At 44.1% G+C, this 26,991-nt stretch overlaps 1 protein-coding gene across 1 annotated transcript in view; it reads right to left on the bottom strand.

The window, feature by feature from the left end:
- Window positions 1-1,691: 1,691 nt before the first annotated feature.
- The window catches only part of PACRGL (parkin coregulated like), a 51,557-nt gene continuing 26,257 nt past the window's right edge, over window positions 1,692-26,991 (bottom strand). Inside the window, exons 4-8 of the mRNA XM_083161414.1 lie at window positions 23,885-23,975; window positions 18,578-18,712; window positions 15,157-15,264; window positions 10,099-10,179; window positions 1,692-4,349 (exon numbers count right to left, since the gene is read on the bottom strand). Of these exons, the coding sequence (XP_083017540.1) occupies window positions 4,293-4,349; window positions 10,099-10,179; window positions 15,157-15,264; window positions 18,578-18,712; window positions 23,885-23,975 (472 nt within the window). The 3' untranslated portion in view covers window positions 1,692-4,292. The remainder of the gene's footprint in view (window positions 4,350-10,098; window positions 10,180-15,156; window positions 15,265-18,577; window positions 18,713-23,884; window positions 23,976-26,991) is intronic.

Here is a 26,991-nt window from a genome sequence, read left to right on the forward strand (position 1 = left end):
AATTTGATCTAGTGAATGTGTACAATGTACCATGAATGTAAATCGAATTCGATATCTAATGCAAAAGTACAGATCTAATGCCAAATCGAATGGAAAGATCTAATGCCGTATCTAATAGAAAATCAAATCAAACATCGAATCAAAAGCAAATCGATGTGTGTGTACAGGGCTTAAGCAGGTTTTTGATGGTGGATCCAATCAAAGTACAAAACCTTCTTTTCTACAGGTGTCTTCTTAAATCCCGGATATGGTCATTAGTATCCCATGTGTTACCATGACAGTATTCTCTCCAGGACTCGCGCCTTCTCATTAGCTCTGTCTACCTTTGAAATGCTAATGGTGACAGCAAGAGGACAGTGAAGTTATTGAAAACATTTATTAGATCCTAAAGAATCTAGAACTTCAGCTCAGCGTAAGAAAAATATGACAAAGGGCCTGAATATATTAGGATGTAGAACCCAGTGTATGCCTTGCGCATACAGAACAGCCTTGCCACAGAAACAAAGGAGGAGCCCCTAGCACTTAAGGTAGAACTGAACACAGAATACACAATAAAAGCCAATTTAGGAAATGTCTCTGCAGGTCTTTTGTAGAGATTTGTGTGATCTATGCGGAATGACATTAGTTTAATGATCTGAATCTTTGGAGAACAGTACAGGAGTCTCGGTGACAATCTCCAAAAGTAGGCAATACTGTGTGTACAAAATACAAATATGTAATACAATAATACAGCAGATAACAGAACGATAATGTTCTCAATCTCACATCAGAACTTAGAAACATATCTATTGAATCAAATGGAAAAGGCTAAAAACTTTATTGAGTTATGATTAAAATGACAGAACGCTTCATAATTCAAAACACGGTCATAGTTTTTTAAAAACGAAAAAAACGGAAGTTGTAGATGAAGTTTGTCCGACGACAAGTAAATGTACAATAGTAACCTTTATTTAAGCACAAAAATACCTCTTTAAAATAAAAAGGTACCACTCCACTCTTAATACAGTAGATGCTGAAGAACAAATCAATCCTCACACATACCCTACACGTAAACAGGGACATCAGCCAGCACTGGTGTGTCTATGTACTGTAAGCCATAGCAGCGGATTACCATAAGATGCTTCCTGAGCATGTGGTTCTTTGGATAATATGTTACCATCCAAATAAAAGTTATAGCACAAAGAGCCTTTTACTTTTTGTTTTATTTATTACACCACGATTTGGTCGTGGGCATGAGCAGGTGATGAACCTTTGTTCACGAAGATGAATACGAGAACTGTTCTGAAGAAGAAAGGCAAGGTATCACGTCGATAGATCTTATGTGCTGCACATAATATCTATAGAATTGCAGTAGCATTTGCGTGTGGTTTTTAACCACATGCAATCGCTCGAATGCAATCCGCGGGTGGGGGGCAGAGGGAACGCTTTCAGCGGGGTGGGGTTTGGGGAGAGGGGGCCAGAGGGACCGCTGGTGGCGTGGGAGAGGGCGGCATTGTAGCGCTAGCAGGCAGCGGGGGTCAGTGGTGGCGGCAGAATTTTTAAAACACTGAGCAGCCCTCTGATTGGCTGAGATAGCTCAGCTAATCAGAGGGCTGCCCAGTGTTTTAAACATTTCTCCTGCCACAGTAAAGCTAGCGGGCGGCGGCGGCAGAAGTGTTTAAAACACTAGGCAGCCCTCGGATTGGCTGAGCTACCTCAGCCAATCCGAGGGCTGCCCAGTGTTTTAAAACACTTCTGCCGCCACCACTGACCCCCGCTAGCGATACTTCTAGCGCTACGCTACAACACCGCACTCTGCCCGCCCTGTTCCAGCACCCGATGTGCCATCTCAACATGGCATGCAACATTGGGTGCTGTAAGGGGGCACTTTTTGCACCACAAAATGCGATCGGGTTCGATGGACATTGCACTTTGATGTCACATCGAATCCGATCGCATAAGTGAATGGGTAACATAATTTGTCTACATGTATATCTAATGCGGTGTGCAGACTGTCAGTGCAGTGTACTAACTAGGTTTTCTGTATTCAAATGGTATTTTTATAAAGCTTAATGCAGACGAAGAACAAGCTCAACCAAACACGGTTTTCCCTGAGTCAGTAGACCGGGCTTTGTGCTTGGCTGACAAATATGTGCAGTTATGCAAATGACACGGCGGCGCTCTTCTATATTTATCTCCCAGTGTCACATTTTGTCAGACGCACCTCTGCCAGCACTAAGCCTGCCAGTGCAGAACCTATGCTGGGATCACATGTCACATATTTCTCTACAAATACTCGGGAGAGATAATGACCACAGGTCACTGGGACTGACAGCATTTACATTATCCTGCTGCGGAAAATGTGGGTGTGGTTCACAGAGAAGGAAGTTATTACATTGACGGTGCCTAGGTCGACCCCAAAATGTCAACATGCATAACAATGTCGATATGGGAAAAAAGGTTGACACAAACAAAAGGTCAACATGACAATAGTTGACACGGGAAAAGATCACATTTTTTTTTTCTTTAGGTTTATGGGGTGTCAATTGTTATCTGACATCACACAGGCTTCCAATTAGTGTACCATTTTGCTCACCGTGCTTATTCTTTCCAATCGTAGCCCAAGTGGATGGTAACATGAGTTTTTCATGATTTCTATAATTTATTAACACTTTTCATATCGACTATATGCTGTGTCAACCCTTATGTCGACCTTATGTATGTCAACATAAAGTCTGGGTATCGGAAATATGGTGTTTCCACACTACCATGTAACCTGTGTTACAACCCCTGCCAAGGGGATTATTCTGGTTCACTCCTTCTGGCAAATTCCTTCTTAGATGGACAAAAATCATGTGCACTGCAGGTGGGGTAGAGGTTACTTGTGCAGAGAGAATTAGATTTGGGTGGGGTTTTACTTCAAAGTGAGATCTATATTGCAGTGTAAAAATAAAGCAGTCAGTATTTACCCTGCACAGAACAAAATAACTCACCCAAGTCTAATTCTCTCTGCACATGGGTTTTGTCCATTTAAGAAGGAATTTGCCAGAAGGAGTGAACCAGAATAACCCCCATAGTTACCAGCCTTACACACTTCTTGCAAATGTTCCCAATCAAATACCTAAACCAAAGTCATTATCTAAGGTTATATAATATGACTGAAACACCTGTACAAGGTGGTTGTTCTAAAGGGATGAACACTTAAATTAAAACACAATGCTGCCTCTATACAACAAGGAAGAGGAACGCCAACTCTAAGAAGATACTTGTGGGGGAAAAAATGTATAAATTGGTGCAAAGGTTATAAACGAGGTTTAAAAAGTGAATATAAAACCATATGGTCATAGATCCCTGTCTATGACTGTCCATCATTGCATATTATTTTAATCATTTTTGCTTGTTTGTGAATAAATATTGTGTGCCTTTGAAAATCCATGACAATAGTTTTATATTTACTTTTAAAACATCGTTTATAACCTTTGCGAAAATTTAGCATGAGACATGGCAAACACTGAGTGAAGGAATACTGGCTAGTCTTGCTGTGAAGGATTGCATTGTATGGATTGGTTGAGTAAACTCTCAAGACCGCTATATATATTTTTTTCCTTCAAACAATCAGGAAACGGTACTGAAGATGAAGGCGGGGCCTCAGCTGAACAAATGAGTAGGGAGCAAATATGTTACTCATGGAGAGAGCTGCAGTAAATGCGTTTATTTATCCAGTGAACCTTGATGGATCTTTCAACAAGATTCTATCAGATTCCATTTCCATTCCAAGAATCCACTGAGGAAAATGACGACTAATGTTCCCAGCAATTTCAACTTTATAGTGGATGTACCGGTATAATGTTGTTTTCAGTCGATTTCCAGAGCAAAAAACACATTCTTACCCATGGTTCCCTACTTGGAAATGAAGTCATCATAAAGTTAGGGGGAAAAAACTCCATAGAAAGATTGCCATGTGGCAGGACACAAAGATGATTACAGAGGTTCCTCTGACTCTATTCGCCATGTCTCTCATACATAGCGGTACAATGGCTTATACTTTGGTTCCATACTGCTAAAGGCGTTTACAGTGTAATGCATTTGCAGCAGTGATTTTGAACAAAGTCCCTTTCACAATAATTATGCAGAAAATATAAATTTGTTACAAACAGTGAGAAGCTAAAGAATAAGTCATGTAGACTGGAGAGTGCCTCCATCAGGATTTAGGGTGGCGTCTAGGTTCCAAGTCCCCATATGAAATCTTCAGCCCAACAAGAAGTCGTAAGTGTAAATAAAAATCCACTTTGATAACAGATATAGGATGGATATCAGCTGTATATAGAGCAGTATGTTGGAATTTTTGATTTGATTATCCCCAGGCTTTCCTTTTGATGGAAATAAATAAAGTTAAAAAATTAACAAACTGCAAAGTCATATATTTAAAATAAAATACGAAACCACACAACTGAAAAAGGAACATAGGAACAGATGTATTAAGCCTTAACCCCTTCCCGACATTTGACGTACATGTACGTCATGGTCGGGAAGTACTTCCCGACATTTGACGTACATGTACGTCATGGCTTGTAACTGTCACTGCGTCTATAGACGCGGTGACAGTTAGGAGATGTCTGCTGTCCCTGACAGCAGACATCCCCCCTCGCCGCCCAGGGGGGGCAGGGGTGCCCCCCCCGGTCGGCGATCGCTGTGATTGGCTGTTCAAATCTGAACAGCCATTCACAGCGTTTCCTGTGTTACCGGCGGCTAAGCCGCTCGGTAACACAGAAAACGGTGGTGATCGGTGCAGCACCGATCACCACCGATGAGCAGCACCCCCCTCCCACCCACCCGGCACTCACCCGGCAGCTCCCTCAGGTCCCCCGGCAGCAGCAGCAGCACGCCAGGTCCCCCGGCAGCAGCAGCAGCACGGAGCCTCAGCGCACGCAGCGCTTCCCCCCTCCCACCCCAGCAATGAGTTAAAAAAATAAAAAAAAGGCACTGAAATATATATATATAAATATATATATATATATATATATATATATATATATATGTGTGTATGTGTATATATATATATATACACACATATATGTATGTGTATATATGTATATATATATATATACACACACATATATATATATATGTATATATATATATATATATATATATATATATATATATATATAGACAGATATATGTGTATATATATATATATATATATATATATATATATATATATATATATATATATATATATATATATATATATATATATATATATATATATATATATATATATATATATATATATATATATATATATATATAGAAAGATATTCCCGACATATGACGTATATATACGTCATGGTCGGGAGGTACTTCCCGACCGAAGACGTATATATACGTCATGGTTTTAAACTGTCACCGCGTCTATAGACGCGGTGACAGTTTGGAGATGTCTGCTGTCCCTGACAGCAGACATCCCCCCTCGCGGCGATCGCTGCGATTGGCTGTTCAAATGTGAACAGCCAATTGCAGCGTTTTCTGTGTTACCGGCGGCTAAGCCGCTCGGTAACACAGTGATCGGTGGTGATCGGTGCTGTTAAGTACAGCACCGATCACCACCGATCGCCAGCCCCCCCCCCCTCCCACCCGGCAGCCCCCCTCACTCCCACCCACCCGGCTGCCGCAGCGCCAGCACCCCTCCCACCCCCCCGCCAGCCGCAGCGCCAGCCCCCCTCCCAAAGCTGGTGACCAAAATGGGGTCACTTGTGGGGGGGTTCCACTGTATTGGTGCTTCGGGGGTCTTGCTAATGCGACATAGCACCCACCATTCATTCCACCACCAAATATCACTCCTTCCCTTCTGAGTCCTGCCATGCACCCAACTGGTATTTTTTGGTCACATGTGAGGCATTGCCGTACTCGGGAGAAATTGGGGCACAGATTTTGGGGTGCTTTGTATCCTTCATTCCTTGTGAAAATGAAAAATTTTGAGCCAGAACTGCATTTTTCTGTAAAAAATTACATTTTTTTACACAAAAATGCAGATCTGGCTCAAAATTTTTCATTTTCACAAGGAATGAAGGAGACAAAGCACCCCAAAATCTGTGCCCCAATTTCTCCCGAGTACGGCAATGCCTCACATGTGACCAAAAAATACCAGTTGGGTGCATGGCAGGACTCAGAAGGGAAGGAGTGATTTTTGGATTTTGCAGCACAGATTTTGGTGGAATGAATGGTGGGTGCTATGTTGCACCAATACAGTGGAACCCCCCCACAAGTCACCCCATTTTGCAAACTACACCCTTCAGGGAATTCATCAAGGGGTATAGTGTACATTTCAAACCCCCAGGGGTTTCACCAATTTTGATACAACTGAGCTGTGAAAATGAAAAATTATTTTTTTTTATTTTCACTGCCCAGTTGTACCACAATTGGTGAAACCCCTGGGGGTTTGAAATGTACACTATACCCCTAGATGAATTCCCTGAAGGGTGTAGTTTGCAAAATGGGGTCACTTGTGGGGGGGTTCCTAACTTTTAGCATCTTATGGTGCCTAGAAACCTACATGGTGCCTAAAAAATAATCTCATAAAAAGGAGGCTCCAAAATCAAGTAGGTGCTCCTTCTATTATGAAGCCTGTGGTTTGGTCACCGTGCACACTAGGGCCACATATAGGATATTTATGAAAACCAAAGAATTGGGGGAATCAATTTTTAGTCACATTTCTCTAGTAAAATCTACTGTATTCGTTAGAAAAATGTATTAAAATTGAAACTCTGCAAAAAAAATGAAATTTTGAAATTTCACCTACACTTTGTTTTAATTCCTGTAAAACACCTAAAGGGTTAACAAACTTCCAAAATGCTGTTTTGAATACTGTGAGGGGTGCAGTTTTTGAAATGGCATCATTTATGGGGGTGTCTCACATACAAGTCCCTCAAAGTCACATCAGAACTGAACTGGTCCCTAAAAAAATCAGTGTTTGAAATTTTCTTGAAAATTTGAGAATTTGCTATTCATATTTTAAGCCTCCTAGTGTCCAAAAAAATGAAAATGAGGTTGAAATAATGATGGCAACATAAAGTATACATATGGTCTATGTTAGTTATTAACTATTTTGAGTGGTAAGATTATTTGTCTCACAAGCAGAAAATTTAACATTTTGCAAATCGCAAAATTTTCCATTTTTTTACGACATTTTGGTATTTTTCACAAAAAAACACAGACTGTATCGACCAAAATTTACCACTAACTTGAAGTACAATGTGTCACGAGAAAACAATCTCAAAATCACTGGGATAAGTAAAAGCAAAAAAAAGTTATACCCACTTAAGTGATACATGTCAGATTTGAAAAAAAGGGCTCTGTCAGGAAGGCAAAAACTGGCTGTGTCAGGAAGGGGTTAACAAGAGATAAATGCAAGGGTGATGGAGAGATAAACGTTCAGCCAATCACCTGCTAACTGCCATGTTACAGGCTGTGTTTGAAAAAAGTCAGTAAGGAGCTGATTGGCTGGACGTTTATCTCTCTTTGTTACCCTTGGATTTATCTCTTGTTAAGGCTTAATACATCTGCCCCATTTTTTGCAAAAAGGGCGTTAAACCTAAGGCACATTTATCCCTAAATAACCTGAGAAAAATCAAGACTAATCCTGCCCATACATTGAAGTGCGATGTCCATATGCCCGGGTTTGTGCGTTTGCAAGAGAAAACCCGTGCTGCCCATGGATTATACAATGGTTGCCGTAACAGTCATAAAGAGTATCAGCCCTTGTACCAGCACCAGGCCAGGTACAAGAGATCCTCCAGAAACAGGCATACCCTCAGAATCGCTGAACAACAAAGCCAACCTGGGTTGGTATGGAGCGCCTACCAAGAGTGGTTTAATCAACACAGCAGCTGCTTACGGGAGTAGTCAGCTCCCAATTATACAAGAAAAAACAACAATAAAAGGTAAAGCAGCGCTGTAAATTACAATGAAAAATTTATTGTACACAATAATAAAAACATAAATTATATATTAAAATGAACCATTGGCATGTGCAAATTTCAAGTAATGATGTATTGGTGGACCCAATAATTATAATCACCAATTTGGAGGTAGAATTTGACCTGCTCTGATCCTTGGAGAGAATTGGAAAGTCCTTATTTGCCACTTGGTGGTATCCTGAAGGTGTTAGCATGGACTACAACTGATGGCAACGATGGAATTAGCCTATCAGGAGTCCCACTACTGCGAGTGGTCAGGTGTCCAACTGTACTTTGTGTGGCTTGAGACTTTCAAGATGGTGGAGGTCCGATCAGGTAAATAAGCAGGTGGGGCAGTCCTTTGGAAATAAAGGGTAAAAGTCCTCAGGTGATTGGGGTCCAAGAATAGGGTGGTCACCAACGCGTTTCGCAGTACCAACTGACTGCTTTGTCAAGGTGTCCATTATGGTCTGTGGGTGCCATTTTTATACCTGGCTTCCCTAAGGTTCATTTGCATACCAAATTGGTTCAGTGTTATACAAAGTATAAAAAACATAAAATAAACCTACTCGGAGACAGTAAGGGTATTTACTTATATAAAATATATAACTCATAATGCAATTTGATGTTTATAACAATAAAAAAACCAAGAATAAAATATAATGACAGTAATATTACTTCCGGGTCATTTCCTTTCTCTAGGCAAAATTACATCACTTCCGGGTCGGGTTTTTCTATACCATCAGTAATTATATATATCCAGTGTATTTACACATTTATAAGACACTCGTTTAGAGAGGGTGATTGGGGGTAGTGGCCCCGCTTATAAGGATTTCTCCCGATCGCACACTTTGTATATCCAGTGTATTTACACATTTATAAAACACTCGTTTAGAGAGGGTGATTTTTGTGTGCGATCGGGAGAAATCCTTATAAGCGGGGCCACTACCCCCAATCACCCTCTCTAAACGAGTGTTTTATAAATGTGTAAATACACTGGATATATATAATTACTGATGGTATAGAAAAACCCGACCCGGAAGTGATGTAATTTTGCCTAGAGAAAGGAAATGACCCGGAAGTAATATTACTGTCATTATATTTTATTCTTGGTTTTTTTATTGTTATAAACATCAAATTGCATTATGAGTTATATATTTTATATAAGTAAATACCCTTACTGTCTCCGAGTAGGTTTATTTTATGTTTTTTATACTTTGTATAACACTGAACCAATTTGGTATGCAAATGAACCTTAGGGAAGCCAGGTATAAAAATGGCACCCACAGACCATAATGGACACCTTGACAAAGCAGTCAGTTGGTACTGCGAAACGCGTTGGTGACCACCCTATTCTTGGACCCCAATCACCTGAGGACTTTTACCCTTTATTTCCAAAGGACTGCCCCACCTGCTTATTTACCTGATCGGACCTCCACCATCTTGAAAGTCTCAAGCCACACAAAGTACAGTTGGACACCTGACCACTCGCAGTAGTGGGACTCCTGATAGGCTAATTCCATCGTTGCCATCAGTTGTAGTCCATGCTAACACCTTCAGGATACCACCAAGTGGCAAATAAGGACTTTCCAATTCTCTCCAAGGATCAGAGCAGGTCAAATTCTACCTCCAAATTGGTGATTATAATTATTGGGTCCACCAATACATCATTACTTGAAATTTGCACATGCCAATGGTTCATTTTAATATATAATTTATGTTTTTATTATTGTGTACAATAAATTTTTCATTGTAATTTACAGCGCTGCTTTACCTTTTATTGTTGTTTATACCCTCAGAATCGCACAGAGCTGTTCATACACACCCATGGATCTCCCACAACACTCTAACGAATCAGAAAGGTTACAGCCCAGTTCCTGTTCCAAAACTCACTATTCCCTGGAAAAATAGATCTGGCCATGTTGTGTCTGACCTGGAATAGGAGCCACTTGCAATAATTGAATTAAAAACTTTATTGCTTTCTCTGACATGAACACTGGCTGCAGGGAGGTGAGAACCTCGTGTAAGGCTGGTGTGCTGGACTCGGTCTCCTCTGCTAGTGAGGGGGATAGCGGTTACAGTATCGCTATAGGTCTGACTGGAGGTATTAATACAACTTGTCCCTTGCTTTTATGTCACATGAAGTATAAAACATAGTTACCTTCCCTCCATGTTGTTCCAAGCTCTGTAAAGCAGTTGTGACGGCATCTTTATATTTTTTATCCATTAATCTTTTGGAAAGCTGACAAAAAGGGAGCAATTAATTGTATTAACAGATACTCCTAACAAATATAGGGCCAGATGTATCAAGCTTCAAAAAAGTAATAAAGTGGAGAGTGATAAACAACCAGCCAATCAGCTCCTACCTGTTATATTTCAAACCCAGCCTGTGACATGACAGGTAGGAGCTGATTGGCTGGTAGTTTATCACTCTCCATTTGATCACTTTTTCAATCTTTATACATCTGGCCCATAGAACTTAATATGACATTTCTATAATATTACCGATAGTCTACAGATTTCAGCGTCACATAATTCAAATGCTCTAAATTTTGTAATGATATCAAAGAAGTGCACTGACATAATGTGACCACACAAACTGGAGGGGGTTGCAGTGCAAAACATTAATGTCTCAACAAAGTTCATCCTACAATCAATCTTTCTTCAAATCTCTCATCTCTTCCCATTCCTCCAATCCTCGACATCTCTTTGATACTTTCAACACTCTACTTTGCCCTGCACCACCCCTCCTCCCTTCATCCCTCACTGCCACTGACTTTGCCTCCTTCTTCCTCTCTAAAATTGAGGTAATCCGACATGATATCTCCTTCCATACCCCCTCTGCTGCCCACCCACCCCAATCATCCTCCCCTACCAACTACCCCACTCTGTCATCCTTCTGCCCTACTACAGCTGAGGAAGTCCGCTCCCTCATCTCATCCTCTCCCCCCTCTACCTGTCCCTTGGACCCTCTCCCCTCCCGTCTCCTCAGTTCCCTCTCCCCCACTGGCTGCTCCCACCTTGCTCACCTCTTTAACCTATCTCTTTCTACTGGCATCTTTCCCTCACCCTTCAAACACGCTCTGGTCTCGCCTATTCTTAAAAAACCTAACCTGGACCCTTTATCTCCCACAAGCTACCGCCCTATCTCTCTTCTCCCATTTACCTCTAAAATACTAGAACGGCTGGTTTACAGGCGTCTCACCAGCTACCTGTCTGACCACTCCATCCTAGATCCCCTTCAATCTGGCTTTCACCCACTTCACTCCACTGAGACTGCCCTAGTGAAAGTCACCAATGACCTGCTGTCAGCCAAATCCAAGGGTCACTTCTCCCTGCTTATCCTTTTGGACCTATCTGCTGCCTTTGACACTGTGGATCACCCTCTCCTCCTCCACACACTCCAAAACATTGGCCTCTCTAGCACAGTCTTCAACTGGTTTTCCTCTTACCTCTTCAACCGTTCCTTCTCAGTCTCTGCCTCTGGCTCTACCTCACCACCTTCTATCCTTCCTGTCGGGGTCCCTCAGGGCTCCGTCCTTGGCCCCATTCTGTTCTCTCTGTACACCTCCTCTCTGGGTGCACTCATTAACTCCTTTGGCTTCCAATATCACCTCTATGCAGATGACACCCAAATCTACCTCTCCTCTCCTGATCTGTCCCCCACTGTTTTCTCTCAAGTTTCCAACTGCCTCGCTGCCATCTCTACCTGGATGTCTGAGCGATTTCTGAAGCTGAATATGGACAAAACCGAACTTATTATCTTTCCCCCACCCAGAGCTATGCCCCCTACTAATATCTCTATCACTGTTAACAACACCATCATCTCCCCTGTTCCCCAACTCCGCTGCCTGGGTGTCACTCTTGACTCCTCCCTCTCCTTTGCACCCCACATCCAAGCCCTGGCCCATTCTTGCCGGTTCCAGTTACGCAACATTGCTCGCATCAGGCCCTTTCTCTCACAGAGTGCAACTAAGCTGATCATCCACTCATTAGTCATCTCACGGCTTGACTACTGTAATGCTCTTCTCACTGGCCTCGCTCAATCCCAACTAGCTCCTCTCCAATCTGTCCTCAATGCTGCAGCCAGGCTTATCTTCCTCTCCCGCCGCTCTAAAGGCTCCCATACACTAGGGCGACTTGTCCTTAGGACAAGTCGCCCCCGACTTCCCCCTGAGCTTCCCCGGCTGCTCCCCGGGGGAGCTTGATTAGATTGGCACTTGATGTGCCATTTTTTACATGTGATATATCGTCTCGATTTATCACATGTAAAAAACCCGGGGAGCAGGGGGGGGGGGGGGGCTAAGAGGTGGGAGCTGGTGGGAGCAGGGGGGCTGGGGACGCTGCTGGGGACAGCGTCTGTGCGGCGAGAAGGTAGAGGGAGCAGGGGGGGCTGGAGACGCTGCGGGGGACACAGGCTGCATAGAGCCGGGCAGGGGGAGCCGGCCGGGAGCTGTCAGTAATGAATAAAAAAAAAAAGCCCATACAATGAATGGGCAGCCTGTGATTGGCTGCTGAGCGCTCTCTCAGCCAATTGCTGACTGGCTGAGAGAGCGCTCAGCCAATCACAGGCCGCCCATTCATTGTATGGGCTTTTTTTTTTTATTCATTACTGACAGCTCCCGGCCGGCTCCCCCTGCCCAGCTCTATGCAGCCTGTGTCCCCCGCAGCGTCTCCAGCCCCCCCTGCTCCCTCTACCTTCTCGCCGCACAGACGCTGTCCCCAGCAGCGGGGGACACAGACGTGTCCCCCGCAGCGTCCCCAGCCCCCCCTGCTCCCTCTACCTTCTCGCCGCACAGACGCTGTCCCCAGCAGCGGGGGACACAGACGTGTCCCCCGCACCGTCCCCAGCCCCTCCTGCTCCCTCCACCGCCGCGCCGCCCCACTAGGTCCCAAGTCGGGTGGTCGGACGTGCAGCAGGTCCGACCACCCGACGCAGATCCGATGCGCACGGGACCGCGCATCGGATCTGAGGGGACATCAAAACTAGCCGATTTTGGTCCGATTTCGGCCAGATCCGACTGATCTGGCTGAAATCTGACCAAAATCGGCTAGTGTATGGGGGCCTTAACTCTGCTACTCCCCTTCAACAAAATCTGCACTGGCTTCCATTCCCCTACAGAATCCTCTTCAAACACCTCACACTCACATACAGGGCCATCTCTAATTCCATTGCTCCATATATCTCTAACCTCATCTCCATTCATACACCCTCCCGCCCTCTACGGTCAGCTGACGACTGTCGTCTCTCCTCCACCCTGATCACTGCTTCCCATGCTAGAGTACAGGACTTTGCCCGTGCTGCACCCCTTCAGTGGAACGCACTCCCTCGCTCCATTAGACTCTCCCCGACCTTGCAAAGCTTCAAACGGGCACTGAAAACTCACCTATTCATCAAAGCGTACCCTTCCACTGCATAAACCAGCTGGTTCTCCGTCCCCTTGCCTGTTTACATCCTGCTATCTAACCACCACCCCCTCGCTTGCACCTCTTGTAATCTGTCTGTCTCCCCTTCCTACTAGATTGTAAGCTCCTCCGAGTAGGGCCCTCTTCCCTCCTGTTGTCAAAGCCCACTTCTCTTCACATTTCACTCACAGCTCTCCTTTACTGCAACACTCAGTGACCATCTTCATACTCATCTCCATCATTGGCCTCAAGCCTCTAGTTGTATGTTGATTGGGTCCTCACTACTTACATTTAAGCTGTAATGTGTATTGATCTGTGGGGCTCTTTATTTGTACTGTATTTTTGTTATTTATTCAAGGTTATGCCAAGTTTTGTCTCCCTGTATTGTTCCTTTGTACGGCGCTGCGAAACACTTGTGGCGCCTTATAAATAAAATTATAATAATAATAATAATAACCAATGTGGAGCCTATCCTGCCAGTAAAATTATATATACTGGCTTTGCGCAGAGCATGGATCCCTAATATTTATGTATCTGCACCACTAAATTCCATCTTAATTATCTCAATCCGCAAACTATCATCACGGCATTCAAGAGGTATGCCGGGCCCCGTTAAAATTTCAGGGCGTGGCCTAACCACGGGAGGTATGGCCACATCCGGCGATGAGGTCAAAAATGTTTAAGGGGGTGAAAAAACACTCTGAAGTCGAGTGGGGAGTGTTATTGTGGCCCCCCTCAGCAGCAGCACACACCTACAGCATGTGCTGTGCTGACAGCAGGCTCAGCATGAGCTCTCATGCTGTCAGTGAGACGGTCATGCTGAGCCTGCTGTCAGCACAGCACATGCTGTAGGTGTGTGCTGCTGCCCAGGAGGGACGGAGAGGGAAGGGGGGGTCAGACCAGGGGCCCCTCCAGCAAGCCCGGGTCTGGGTTATTAGTACCCGTCCCCCTCTCAGCGGCCATGACTATCGTTGGGTGTTATATTGTCCAAATTCGCCAGTAACTTGTGACAGCGTACAAGCATTCAGCCTATGATCATGGCTATACAGTACATGCAAATAAAACATTTTCTTAAATGTTAACTCAATGGAATATAAAAAAAAAATAAAAAATCAGATACAATGCCAAAAGGAAGGGAAGCTATACAAGGAGAGCCAAAAAAACCTCCCATAGGTTTAAAGGTTAACAAAAAAGGTTTTTGTAAATGCTATTCAAAATATGAGTACATCTAGCATTTTCTGATGTTTGTGGATCTAAAGGCCCCCTTACACTTGTTCAACTTATTGTTCAACAAATTGGACCTGATTGACTCGAGATTTATCATATGTGCAGGAGGATCAATCTCTTGGTTATACCCAATGGCACAGGATTGAGCATTGTGTCCTACACGTCAGGCACATAAGATTTTGTCAGACAGGCACATCTGATTTTGTCAGATAAATTGACTCAATCCACCTGAATTGGGTCAAATCTCACAAAATCTCACAAGTGTAGGGGCCCTTTAGCTGTGGCTGTGTAGAGGCTGATGAGGAATGTCTTATGCCCAGTAACGAAAATTCTGGTGGATAACTTAGCTAGAGAGATGAAAGGAAGCGTTGGCAAGAAATGACAGCGATAACGCCGGTAAGGACTGGCACAGTGATGTGAAACTTCAGAAATAGACTACTTATGTGTATCACGAATGAAGGCCACCATCTGAAAATAAACTGTATTCCATACCCTTGTAGATTATGTACTAACATTTACCATGCCTTTTTTTTGTTAACCTTTAAAATGTGGGAGAAACTTTTAGTAAGGTCCTTCCTTTACTTACACTGGTTAGTAGATTCTTAAGGTGAATGTTAAGTGGTGGTCCCACAACAGTACTTAACTGTACTAAACCACTGAGACCTCTTTCAAAGACATCACCATCGGCATGTATCTAAGAGTCAAAAACACAAGAGTTACATGTAAAAGGAGTCTACCTATACTATACACCACGGGTGTCAAACACAAGGCCCGCGGGCCAAATCCGGCCCGACAGACCTCGTCATGTGGCCCGCGCAGCAGCTGCCAGCCTTCACCTTTTATGAAATATTTTTTGAGAGGTTTTTTTTTGCACTGCCGGCGGCCATGTTCCTGTGGTCTTTTAAGATGTCTGCGGCCACAGGAACATGGCCGCCTGCCTCCATGGCTACGTGGAGGAGGGCCCGGCAGCCTGTTCCCTCTTATCGAGGCAGTGGCAGACGCTGGGTGGGGAAGTCATGACGATGAATGGAATTGAAATTACTGGAGCCGCAGCAGCAGTAAAGGAGCCTGAGGGATAAAATACAGTAAGTTACATAAAAAAACAATATATCTGGTGGTGGTGTCATGGCAATACTTTTATATTATACAGGGGGAGCAGCCTGTGGTGTCATTATTATTGTACAGGGGGAGCAGCCTGTGGTGTCATGGCATTATGCCATGACACCACAGGCTGCTCCCCCTGTATAATAATAATGACACCACAGGCTGCTCCCCCTGTATAATATAAAAGTAATGCCATGACACCACAGGCTGCTCCCTCTCTATAATAATAATGCAATGACACCACAGGCTGCTCCCCCTGTATAATAATTTGTGTCATGGCATTACTATTGTTATATTATACAGCGGGAGCAGCCTGTGGTGTCATTGCATTATTATTATACAGCGGGAGCAGCCTGTGGTGTCATTGCATTATTATTATACAGCGGGAGCAGCCTGTGGTGTCATTGCATTATTCTTATACAGCGGCCCTTTGAGGGTGACCAAACTGCTGATGCGGCCCTCGATGAATTTGAGTTTGACACCCCTGCTATACACGGTATAAAATGACTATTTTAAGAGCTATATATAATTGTAAATCTTTGCAAATCCTTTATTAAGTTTGTAATATATTAACTGGCCATATGGCTTTCAAGATCTGCTTGCTTCAGCACAGAAAGAGCCTCCTAAAGAAATTCACTAAGATGAGTGTCAAGCTTTTGACACGGTGTCTCATAAAAGGTTATTAATAAAAGTAGGTAATTTAGGAGTAGGAGATAAAATTTGTAATTGGATTAACAACTGGTTGCACAATCAGGGACAGAGAGTGGTGGTAAATGGCATACATTTCAGCTGGGGTAAGGTCCAAATTGGAGTCCCACAAGGTTGAATATTGGGACCCACCTTGTTCAATATATTTATTAACGATATAGGAAGTGAAATAGTGAGTAAAATTGCAATATTTGCAGAAGCCACAAAATTGAGTAAGGAAATTAACTCAGGAGAGGATGAGGATACACTACAAAGTGACTTAATGAAACTGGAAAGGTGGGCGGAAAATTGGAAAATGCAGTTTAACGTTGATAAATGTAAAGTACAGTAATTCATTATGGGAACAAAAAGCTACTTATAGGCTAAACAAGCTACTTATAAGCTAAATGGAGTAGTTATAGGGAACTCTGCTGTAGAGAAGGACTTGAGGGTCATTATTGATGAAAAAATGGGTAAAAGTGCACACTGCTCAAGTGCAGCAGCAAAAGCAAACCGGAAACTGGCATACATTAAAAGGGGAATGGATTCAAGGGATGCCAATGTGATAGTGCCTCTTTACAAGGCATTGTAGAGACCACACTTGGAATACTGTGTTTAGTTCTGGACACCACACCTTAAAAAGTACAGAGAAGGGCGACTAAGCTAGTAAAAGGTCTCGAATCACTAGAATACAAAGGTTAACCAGGCTGAATATGTTTTCACTGGAGAAACGGAGGCTGAGAGGTGATATGATTAGTATGTTCAAATACAGGATTGGGAATCACAAGGAACTTGGAGATGATTTGTTCAGTAACAGGCATATACTTCGGACACACGGGTATGTACTGAGGTTCGAGGAAAAGAAACTCCGTACTGGGTGCTTGTTTCCTAGCACGGCCACAATCGTGGGGATCGTGTACCTTTAAGTTAAGGTACACGATCCGCACGATGGACCCGATTTCCTTTGAAATCAGGTCCATTTTGCTGGCAAAGGTACGAAATCGGGGGCATCGCGTCGGTCGGGACCATTAACATTGGTCCCGGCGCGATGCCCACGATTTTGCCATAGGCTTCAATGTTAAAATATTTTTTAACATTGAAATCGTGTGCATCGCGTCGGTCTTGTGCCATTATAATGGCACAAGATGAGATGGACTTGATTAAGTCCATCTCACATTGAAAAAAATGTGAAAAATGTGAAATGGGCCAATATGACCCATTTCACATTATATATGGCCCCGTCGTCACCCCACGATAGACGCCATCCTGAAGCGTGGCGAGCACAGCGAGCCCGCGAGAGGCGGCGGTGCGCGTCCTCCGACCTTTTCATTCCCCTACTATCCACGTCGGCGTGGAGTTGAGAATATATAGTGTGGCGAGCGCAGCGAGCGGACGCGTATACCTGTGAAGTTATACGCGTCCGCTCGCCACACTATATAAAATCAACTCCACTCCGACGTGGATAGTGGGGGTATGAAGAGGTCGAAAGACGCATAGCGCCGCCCCTCACGGGCTCGCTGCGCTCGCCACGCTTCGGGTTGGCGTTGATGGTGGGGTGGCGTTAACAATGGGGGGGCATTTGACCTAATTATTAGCCATCAGGGTGGGTATACAATGAAAAATCTGGTCTGGGGGGCATTTAACATTGGATCCAATGTAAAATCGGGTCTCAGGTACAATTTAACATTGGGTCCAATGGGAAAATCGGGTCGGTCGCGTCGCATCGCATGCCTTAAGTCAAGGCATGCGATTTTAACATCGGGCGTCCAGATAATACACAAGTACCAATTCTGATCTGATACACATCCCTCTTTAATTTTACCGTGTTCGAAGGATATTTTCCAAGGGCATCCTCTTCTTACATACCTGGCACATTAACCTGGAAACTATTTTCTGCCATCCTGTCCTGGGCTCCTATGTCCAGACAAGCTCTCCTCTATCATCCTAAACCAGCACCCTGTCCCTAGAACTGATAAATACCCCTAGTCAATTTACCCCTAGTAAATTATCCCGGCAATTCAATTCACCCCCCAACATAATGAATGTTTATACTACTCATCTGGCAAAGGGGATCTGGCTCATTACTGTAATAGTTTACTGTGGACACAAATGGAGTTTCTACAACCCACTTTGGGGTAATGCCCCATTTAGGAATTTACAAAAGAGGAGAAAGTAGTCTTTATATCAGATAAGAGGCGGCCATGAGAAATACATACGAGGGCACTTTTCAAAGCCGCTGCCAGTTTGGGTAAGAGGGGCAAAGCTTTTTCAGCAGCTCCGGAAACCATCAGTAATTCCTTAAATCCTTCCTTAGAAACAAACGTATATGGATGCCTGGTTTCTCGGAGACCCTGTGGCAGGAGAAGTAAAATAAATGTAATACATATATTGCGATTATAAAGCAAGACATGATCAATGAAACACTTTCCAAAATTTTTATCTAAATAAACTTTGGAGTGTTAGCTTTGCCCAGTAAGTGTTGCTAAATAAATGGTGAAAGTGCTTTTTCCTCAATGGATTTTCAATCTTTGGAGCAGATGCAGAGTTTTTGCGAACAGACAAACATATCTTCAGGAAATTCCAAATCATACAGATATCCACGTGTGACTTAATGGGTATAACTAAGTGATATTGCCACTCACACGTACAGATGTAACTACGCTCATCATTGCCGCACCAATTGCAACGTGATCCCTTCGCCACACAGATTTGTTTAATTTGCTCCCGCAGCTCATAGGAATGGCACTGAGTGTCGATGTCGCAGCATGACAATTCTTCACCGATTCTGGCACTACAAACAAGCACGAGTGGCTGAATCGTGACAACGATGAGCCTGGATACATCTGTAGGTTATGTTTAAACAGTGCGTGCACATGTAACTACATGCAATTGTGTTCTGATCTGTTTTTCAAAGGATCACTTACGCCAAAGGCATCCTGCAGCAAGGGCACCCTGATAATGAGGACTGCTACAAAACAAAAGGTTTGTATAGGGGTGGTGCTAAACATAGATATGATATATAGATAGATATACACATACAACCAAATGTATATGTGCATGCAGGAATATGAAACCCCCTGTGCGAGCGCCTCCGGTGAGTATCACACTCCCTGAGGCAGTCGCATTGTGAGGGAAGGGAAGGGGGCGGGCACTGGGCTGGAGCAGGGGAACTCCCAGTATTTTATGAATGAGCCAATAAAAACGCTGGGCTTTCCCCAGCGAATGCAGGTGGGTCGATGCCTGCTCAGCGCGGGCGGCTGATGACATCAGCACCCGTCCCGAACTCAGCCATCTCCGGCCAAGATAAAAGTCAGTTCCGACTGACTTTTATCTGGGAACAGGGACATAATTAATTAGATGGTCAGCGAGCCTCAAATGTTTTTCACCCGTACATATCCCCTTGTATGCAAATTCAGGGATTCGCTCGAGGGAGGGGGGGCAGGCATTTGGTTGGACCGCATTTTCCTATTGGCTAGGCTGCGAGCATATACAGCCTCGCAAGCTGGCCTGAATCAGGCCCTAAGTTATGTGTACACCATGCCATCTTGTGTGCCAGTCTGTATCACCCTCACTGTGTGCTAGATGATACAACCAGTGAGCTCTTACCTTTGCAGCGCATACAGCTGGGCTCAGGCTACAATCGTAAACTGAGAAGAGGGGATCTCATAAATGAAAAGCCCACTCAAGGGGTACAAGAGAGAAAAGAGGTGCGGAACCACTTCTGTTAGACGGTAAGAACAGTGCGATCTTCGGGTACATACACATGGAATGATGCCGACATTGTTCACAAGTGTATCAAATCGTTCATCATGCGTACACACAGAACAATCTGATACACTTCACAACAGATTGGGCTATGATCTTCCTGCATGCAGGGAAGATCACAGACCATCGTTAACAATGCACCAAAGGATTTGAACGACTGGCCGTTCTCATCAATCGGGAACGCCAACATTGTCCTTCCAATTGTTCCGTATGTATGCAGCTTTACTCTGTAGCGCATACAGCTGGGCATAGGCTATATTGGCAACTGACAACACTTGTGCTAAATACATATTGATAGCGGCATAATTAAATGCGGCAGCAAATGGAGACTCGGGAAGAGAAGAGCAAACAGCCAATATTTTACCTTGCAATAAATCACATCCCCACAAAACAGCTGTTATCTAAATAAATACAGAACTCATGCTTCATTTATATTGCAAGTTCGCCAAGGGTCTCCTTTCAATGTTCATTTCTAGAAGCCGTAGGAACAGCAAAACCGCTTATATCACATAAGTATCCCCATACAAACATTATAGAGATCACTGGTACCCTATAAACATGACATATTCCTGATGGAAATAATATAGGGGATAAAAAAAACACGGCTACATGTCTCCTCGCAGAGGAAGCGGATGCACGCGGAGCACAACCTAGTCAGACGCCGGCCTGCCTGACAGATACATAAACTGGTTGTGATGGGACCGGCATACTCCCGGCAGTGGTGATAGGTGCGAGATGCCTCTAAATAATTACATAGCTATGCGCTTTATTGCTGTATAAACATGCTGACAGATGTTACATAGTAATTTGATGCTAAATGGCAATCAATCATTTGTGATGTGATATCTCTAATGTGCTCAGTATGCAAAACAGAAAGTAAAGAGGCGCTTCAGCAATGTTGAGCGATGGGCATAATCTCCAAGACTGATATGGAACGTTATATTCTGGAAAGTAAACACTTTTTTTTCAATAATTAGTAGCCAATACATGTAATATAGCAATGGGATTACATAGAACATTCTATATTGGACAGATGAACATTTAATGTGACCTAGAAGGATAGATGCTGATGTCTACAGCGCAGATAAATATCACAGTTATGACCCCAATCGCCCTCAGGGTTTAGAAGAGAAGGGAGTGGGGCAGTTTGTGCCACATCGCGGCTGCACCTTACCCTCTGTCGCTGTTACACTTGATTGGAGCTTGGTCTCACAATATTTATTCATATGAATTTAATGTTATTTAGAACTGGCCCTAAGGGACAGAGCTGGGGGGCGCTCACCTAGAGTGCAATTTCCTGCAGCTGCTTGTTGGTAGGGATAGTTAGTCCCGTAGAAAAAGAAATGCAAGTAAACAAGTGTAGCAGCTCACAGCTTTGAAAGTAAAATGAAAAATGATTTCAGATTGGATGATCTTAGATAAGATAGATTTATTAACAATTAATTATAAGTTAAAAATTACATATATCATAAAAGGATTTGCTAAAACATACATGAACACCCCAAGATTGTGTATTGGGCACCGGAGAGTCCGTTCCTAGTATACCTCTGGGATAGAATATTGGAAAGGATAATTACCACCCTTTTAGAGGGTACAGAAGTCCTCCAACAGTCCTTGCTCGGTCCAAGATGGCACAAATCACCTATGGCTGTGAGGGGGTAATTGAGTCCAGTCCACGGGTCCGTGGACGCAGATATAGTTTAGCAGATGACAACTGCAATGGATGTGATGCAATGCAAAAGTTCCTTCAAATTTGTTGGAAGGGTCCCAGAGGTTGGTTCAGACTTCTATCCGGTATGGGTCAGTAAATGGGGTTATCCAAACATGGAAGCTGTATATGTAATTTTTAACTTATAATTAATTGTTAATAAATCTATCTTATCTAAGATCATCCAATCTGAAATCATTTTTCATTTTACTTTCAAAGCTGTGCGCTGCTACACTTGTTTACTTGTATGAATTTAATGTGCCTGGGTGCTGCGCAGCTCAGTAAATGTATGTTCCTCATGTGTCCGTGTCCCTCAACAGGATACATCTAGTGCATATCTGTACGTGTTATATTCATCTGTACTGTGACTGTTTTTTACCTGTTCCCACCTTTGGGATTGCTTTGTTGCACAGCAATCCAAACCAAATTCCTAGTATACGTAAGTATACCTGGCCAATAACGCCGATTCTGAATATTCTAAGGAAAGCGTGTTTTGAAGTGTAGATTGCCAAACATTAATCCAAGACATTGAGTAATTCAGACCTGATCACACCAATAGAGTGAAATCCGGCCTTATGAATTAATGTGATCGCCGTGCGAATGGATGTGTACCGCTACATATGGATGGATGTGTACCGCTACATATGGATGGATGTGTACCGCTACACATGGATGGACGTGTACCGCTACACATGGATGGACGTGTACCGCTACACATGGATGGACGTGTACCGCTACACATGGATGGACGTGTACCGCTACACATGGATGGACGTGTACCGATACACATGGATGGACGTGTACCGCTACACATGGATGGACGTGTACCGCTACACATGGATGGACGTGTACCGCTACACATGGATGGACGTGTACCGCTACACATGGATGGATGTGTACCGCTACACATGGATGGATGTGTACCGCTACACATGGATGGATGTGTACCGCTACACATGGATGGATGTGTACCGCTACACATGGATGGATGTGTACCGCTACACATGGATGGATGTGTACCGCTACACATGGATGGATGTGTACCGCTACACATGGATGGACGTGTACCGCTACACATGGATGGACGTGTACCGCTACACATGGATGGACGTGTACCGCTACATATGGATGGACGTGTACCGCTACATATGGATGGACGTGTACCGCTACATATGGATGGACGTGTACCGCTACATATGGATGGACGTGTACCGCTACATATGGATGGACGTGTACCGCTACATATGGATGGACGTGTACCGCTACATATGGATAGATGTGTACCGCTACATATGGATGGACGTGTACCGCTACATATGGATAGATGTGTACCGCTACATATGGATGGATGTGTACCGCTACATATGGATGGATGTGTACCGCTACACATCCATTTGCATCCATTCGAATATGTCCACAACCCATCGTAACCGGCTCATCATTTAATGATTTTTGACAGGGGAAAACAGTGGGTGATGGGCAGCAATGGGCCCCTTAGTCCTCAGGGCCCCCGGTGCACAGCACCTGCTGCACCAGTGGTAGTTCCACCTTGGTGTACAGGTACCACGTGGTGAGCTTTGTCACTCATAAGCGTATGACAATGTTCTGCTCCCTAGTAAATGATGGTTGCCCAGTGATAATATTGTAGGACACCAATCACTGTGTCAGAGGTATCTTTATCCCCAGGTTGCACCATGATTCATGACTGGATGGAATTGCACAGCCACAGGGAAGCAACAGTGAATTTCCATGTAATTAAAATGCAAATGCAGCAGCAGACGTATGTAGGAGATAGATGCTTTCTGCATGCATTTGCCTGAGGATGCAACTCATCGGATCACCATCGCCACCATTGGTTGTGATACATAATGTTTTTAGATATCGGTCATCCTGCATAAGCTGTAGCTTACTCAGACTGGCTGTCGGATTTGGACACCCATATTAGAAGTAGAAACTGCTGTGTAATAGTAAGCTGCTGTCACACACAATGACAGGGATGTGACGTGTATTAAATGAGCAGCAGGTGCTGAATAAGTGCAAATGACATTACCTCAGCTAATGTGATCAGTACAGGGTCAAAGGGTATGGATTCTGCAGGACGCTCCCATTGCAACTTGTGCTTTACAGAACCATGGACTAGCCTGAAAAATAGAAAGGAAAATGACACAAGACCAAATACTGTACAATATTACACTGGTCCTCAGGGGCTGATTCAGAAGTGAGTCTGTGCTAAAATATATAAAAGCCACAGGAGAGGCCTTAAGTAAAAAGACACCCACTGCCGGCTTCTGTGCAGCATCGGATATCTGAGGTGATTCCAGTTCATGGGCCGACAGTGTCCCATAGGTCGGCTACTACCGGTTGACACTTGAAAAAGTTGACGTGAAAAAAAAAAAAAAAAGTCAAGAGTTTTTCATGATTTATTTTTTTACCTCCTGATCCAAGTGGGAATAATGGGAGAATATAAAATTGTGCTGAGTGCAGCGAGCCATCGCGCCTGAAGCATGGCGACCTTTTATGTGTCGACCCATTGCCTGTCAAGTAATAGTGGTCTTCCTAATAATCCAAACCCATCTGAGTAACCATCAGGTTGCTTAGGACATTTAGCTAAATGGGTTGGGATCATTTGGTCTACAGCATGATGGGCGACAGTCATTAAGTCGACACCATTAGGTCAACATGGGAAAAGGTCATTAGTTCGACAGTCAAAAGGTCGACATGAGGTTTTTCACTGTTTGTTTTACCTGAATGTCAACACAGTCGACATGGACACAGTTTAAAGTGCACCGCTGCGCTCGCATCGCACGCTATTTATTCTCCCACCATGCCCTAGTGGATGGTAGGGCATGAAATACCGCCTGTCGGCACATGTCGGCTCAAAAAACAGTGAAAAACCCCATGTCGACCTTTCCATTGTCAACCTAGAAAGTGTCAAACTAATGACCTTTCGACCTTTTCCCATGTCGACCTAATGGTGTTGACTATCATGCTGTAGACCAGGGGTTCCCAATCTTTTTTGAATCACGGCACCCTAGAGCATCAGAATTTTTCCAGGGTACCCCTAGGCCCCCAAAAATGCAGAAAAATAAATATAAAATGAAGTAGACTGTGTTTATTTGTGATTTTTAGGTTCCATTCTGTGGTAAAAGGGCAGAATGTGCTTCTGTTTGTACACATATTTTATTATTGGCAGTCACCAGCTCTGGTTTTGTCCATAAATAATTGATCATAAATAATTTGAATTGGTCCTGGACCACCAACCCGTGGCACCCCTGCAAGTGTCCCACAGCACCCCAGGGAGCCACGGCACACAGTTTGGGAACCAATGCTGTAGACCAAATGACCGCATCCCAGCTAAATCACACTGCCAGGCCCAATGAAACGGCATCCGTGGATGCAGCCTCTGATTTTGGCATGAAATCCGTCACTGCCCCAAAACCCAGCAGTATGACAATCATGCTGACGCACTTTGGGCACAGCGACACCTCGCAGAACCTGATCTGCACATGTGCAATGCAGCTCTTACACATATATAACCCAGCAATTTGCAAACACATAGATTCAGTGTCCACCTATGCAGCAGCCTGCAATGACTGAATCACCGGCTCTATACACAAGAGAACAATTAGGATTTTTTTAGGAATGGGTTTCACTATAATAAATTATTACGGCGTAAGTAACACATTTCCTAGCACGACAATAATTTCGGCCTTGATGGACGGGTTATACAATTGAACATTGGAATTATGAAAGAACAAGATTTCTGGTACCAATCACAGCACTTTGTCTGACGTCAGCTGGGGACACTGTATTGTGTACTAAGTGCTGCTGTTATCTGTGCTCATCTCTACCACTGACTACGTGCCCCTGGTAACATGCAGACTGCCCCTCTGCTTCCCTACACCTCAGCTGTATTGTGTACTAAGTGCTGCTGTTACCTGTGCTCATTTCTACCACTGACTATGTGCCCCTGGTAACATGCAGACTGCTCCTCTGCTTCCCTACACCTCAGCTGTATTGTGTACTAAGTGCTGCTGTTACCTGTGCTCATTTCTACCACCGACTGCGTGCCCCTGGTAACATGCAGACTGTTCCTCTGCTACCCTACATCTCAGCTGTATTGTGTACTAAGTGCTGCTGTTACCTGTGCTCATTTCTACCACTGACTGTGTGCCCCTGGTAACATGCAGACTGCTCCTCTGCTTCCCTACACCTCAGCTGTATTGTGTACTAAGTGCTGCTGTTACCTGTGCTCATTTCTACCACCGACTGCTCATCTGCTTCCCTACACCTCAGCTGTATTGTGTACTAAGTGCTGCTATTACCTGTGCTCATTTCAACCACTGACTGCGTGCCCCTGGTAACATGCAGACTGCTCCTCTGCTTCCCTACATCTCAGCTGTATTGTGTACTAAGTGCTGCTGTTACCTGTGCTCATTTCTACCACTGACTACGTGCCCCTGGTAACATGCAGACTGCTCCTCTGCTTCCCTACACCTCAGCTGTATTGTGTACTAAGTGCTGCTGTTACCTGTGCTCATTTCTACCACTGACTATGTGCCCCTGGTAACATGCAGACTGCTCCTCTGCTTCCCTACACCTCAGCTGTATTGTGTACTAAGTGCTGCTGTTACCTGTGCTCATTTCTACCACAGACTACGTGCCCCTGGTAACATGCAGACTGCTCCTCTGCTTCCCTACACCTCAGCTGTATTGTGTACTAAGTGCTGCTGTTACCTGTGCTCATTTCTACCACCGACTGCTCATCTTCTTCCCTACACCTCAGCTGTATTGTGTACTAAGTGCTGCTGTTACCTGTGCTCATTTCTACCACTGACTACGTGCCCCTGGTAACATGCAGACTGCTCCTCTGCTTCCCTACACCTCAGCTGTATTGTGTACTAAGTGCTGCTGTTACCTGTGCTCATTTCTACCACTGACTATGTGCCCCTGGTAACATGCAGACTGCTCCTCTGCTTCCCTACACCTCTTCCCTACACCTCAGCTGTATTGTGTACTAAGTGCTGCTGTTACCTGTGCTCATTTCTACCACTGACTACGTGCCCCTGGTAACATGCAGACTGCTCCTCTGCTTCCCTACACCTCAGCTGTATTGTGTACTAAGTGCTGCTGTTACCTGTGCTCATTTCTACCACC

Source organism: Crinia signifera, chromosome 1 (genome assembly GCF_055691185.1).
Source record: "Crinia signifera chromosome 1, ASM5569118v1, whole genome shotgun sequence".
NCBI classification, from domain to species: Eukaryota; Metazoa; Chordata; class Amphibia; order Anura; family Myobatrachidae; genus Crinia; species Crinia signifera.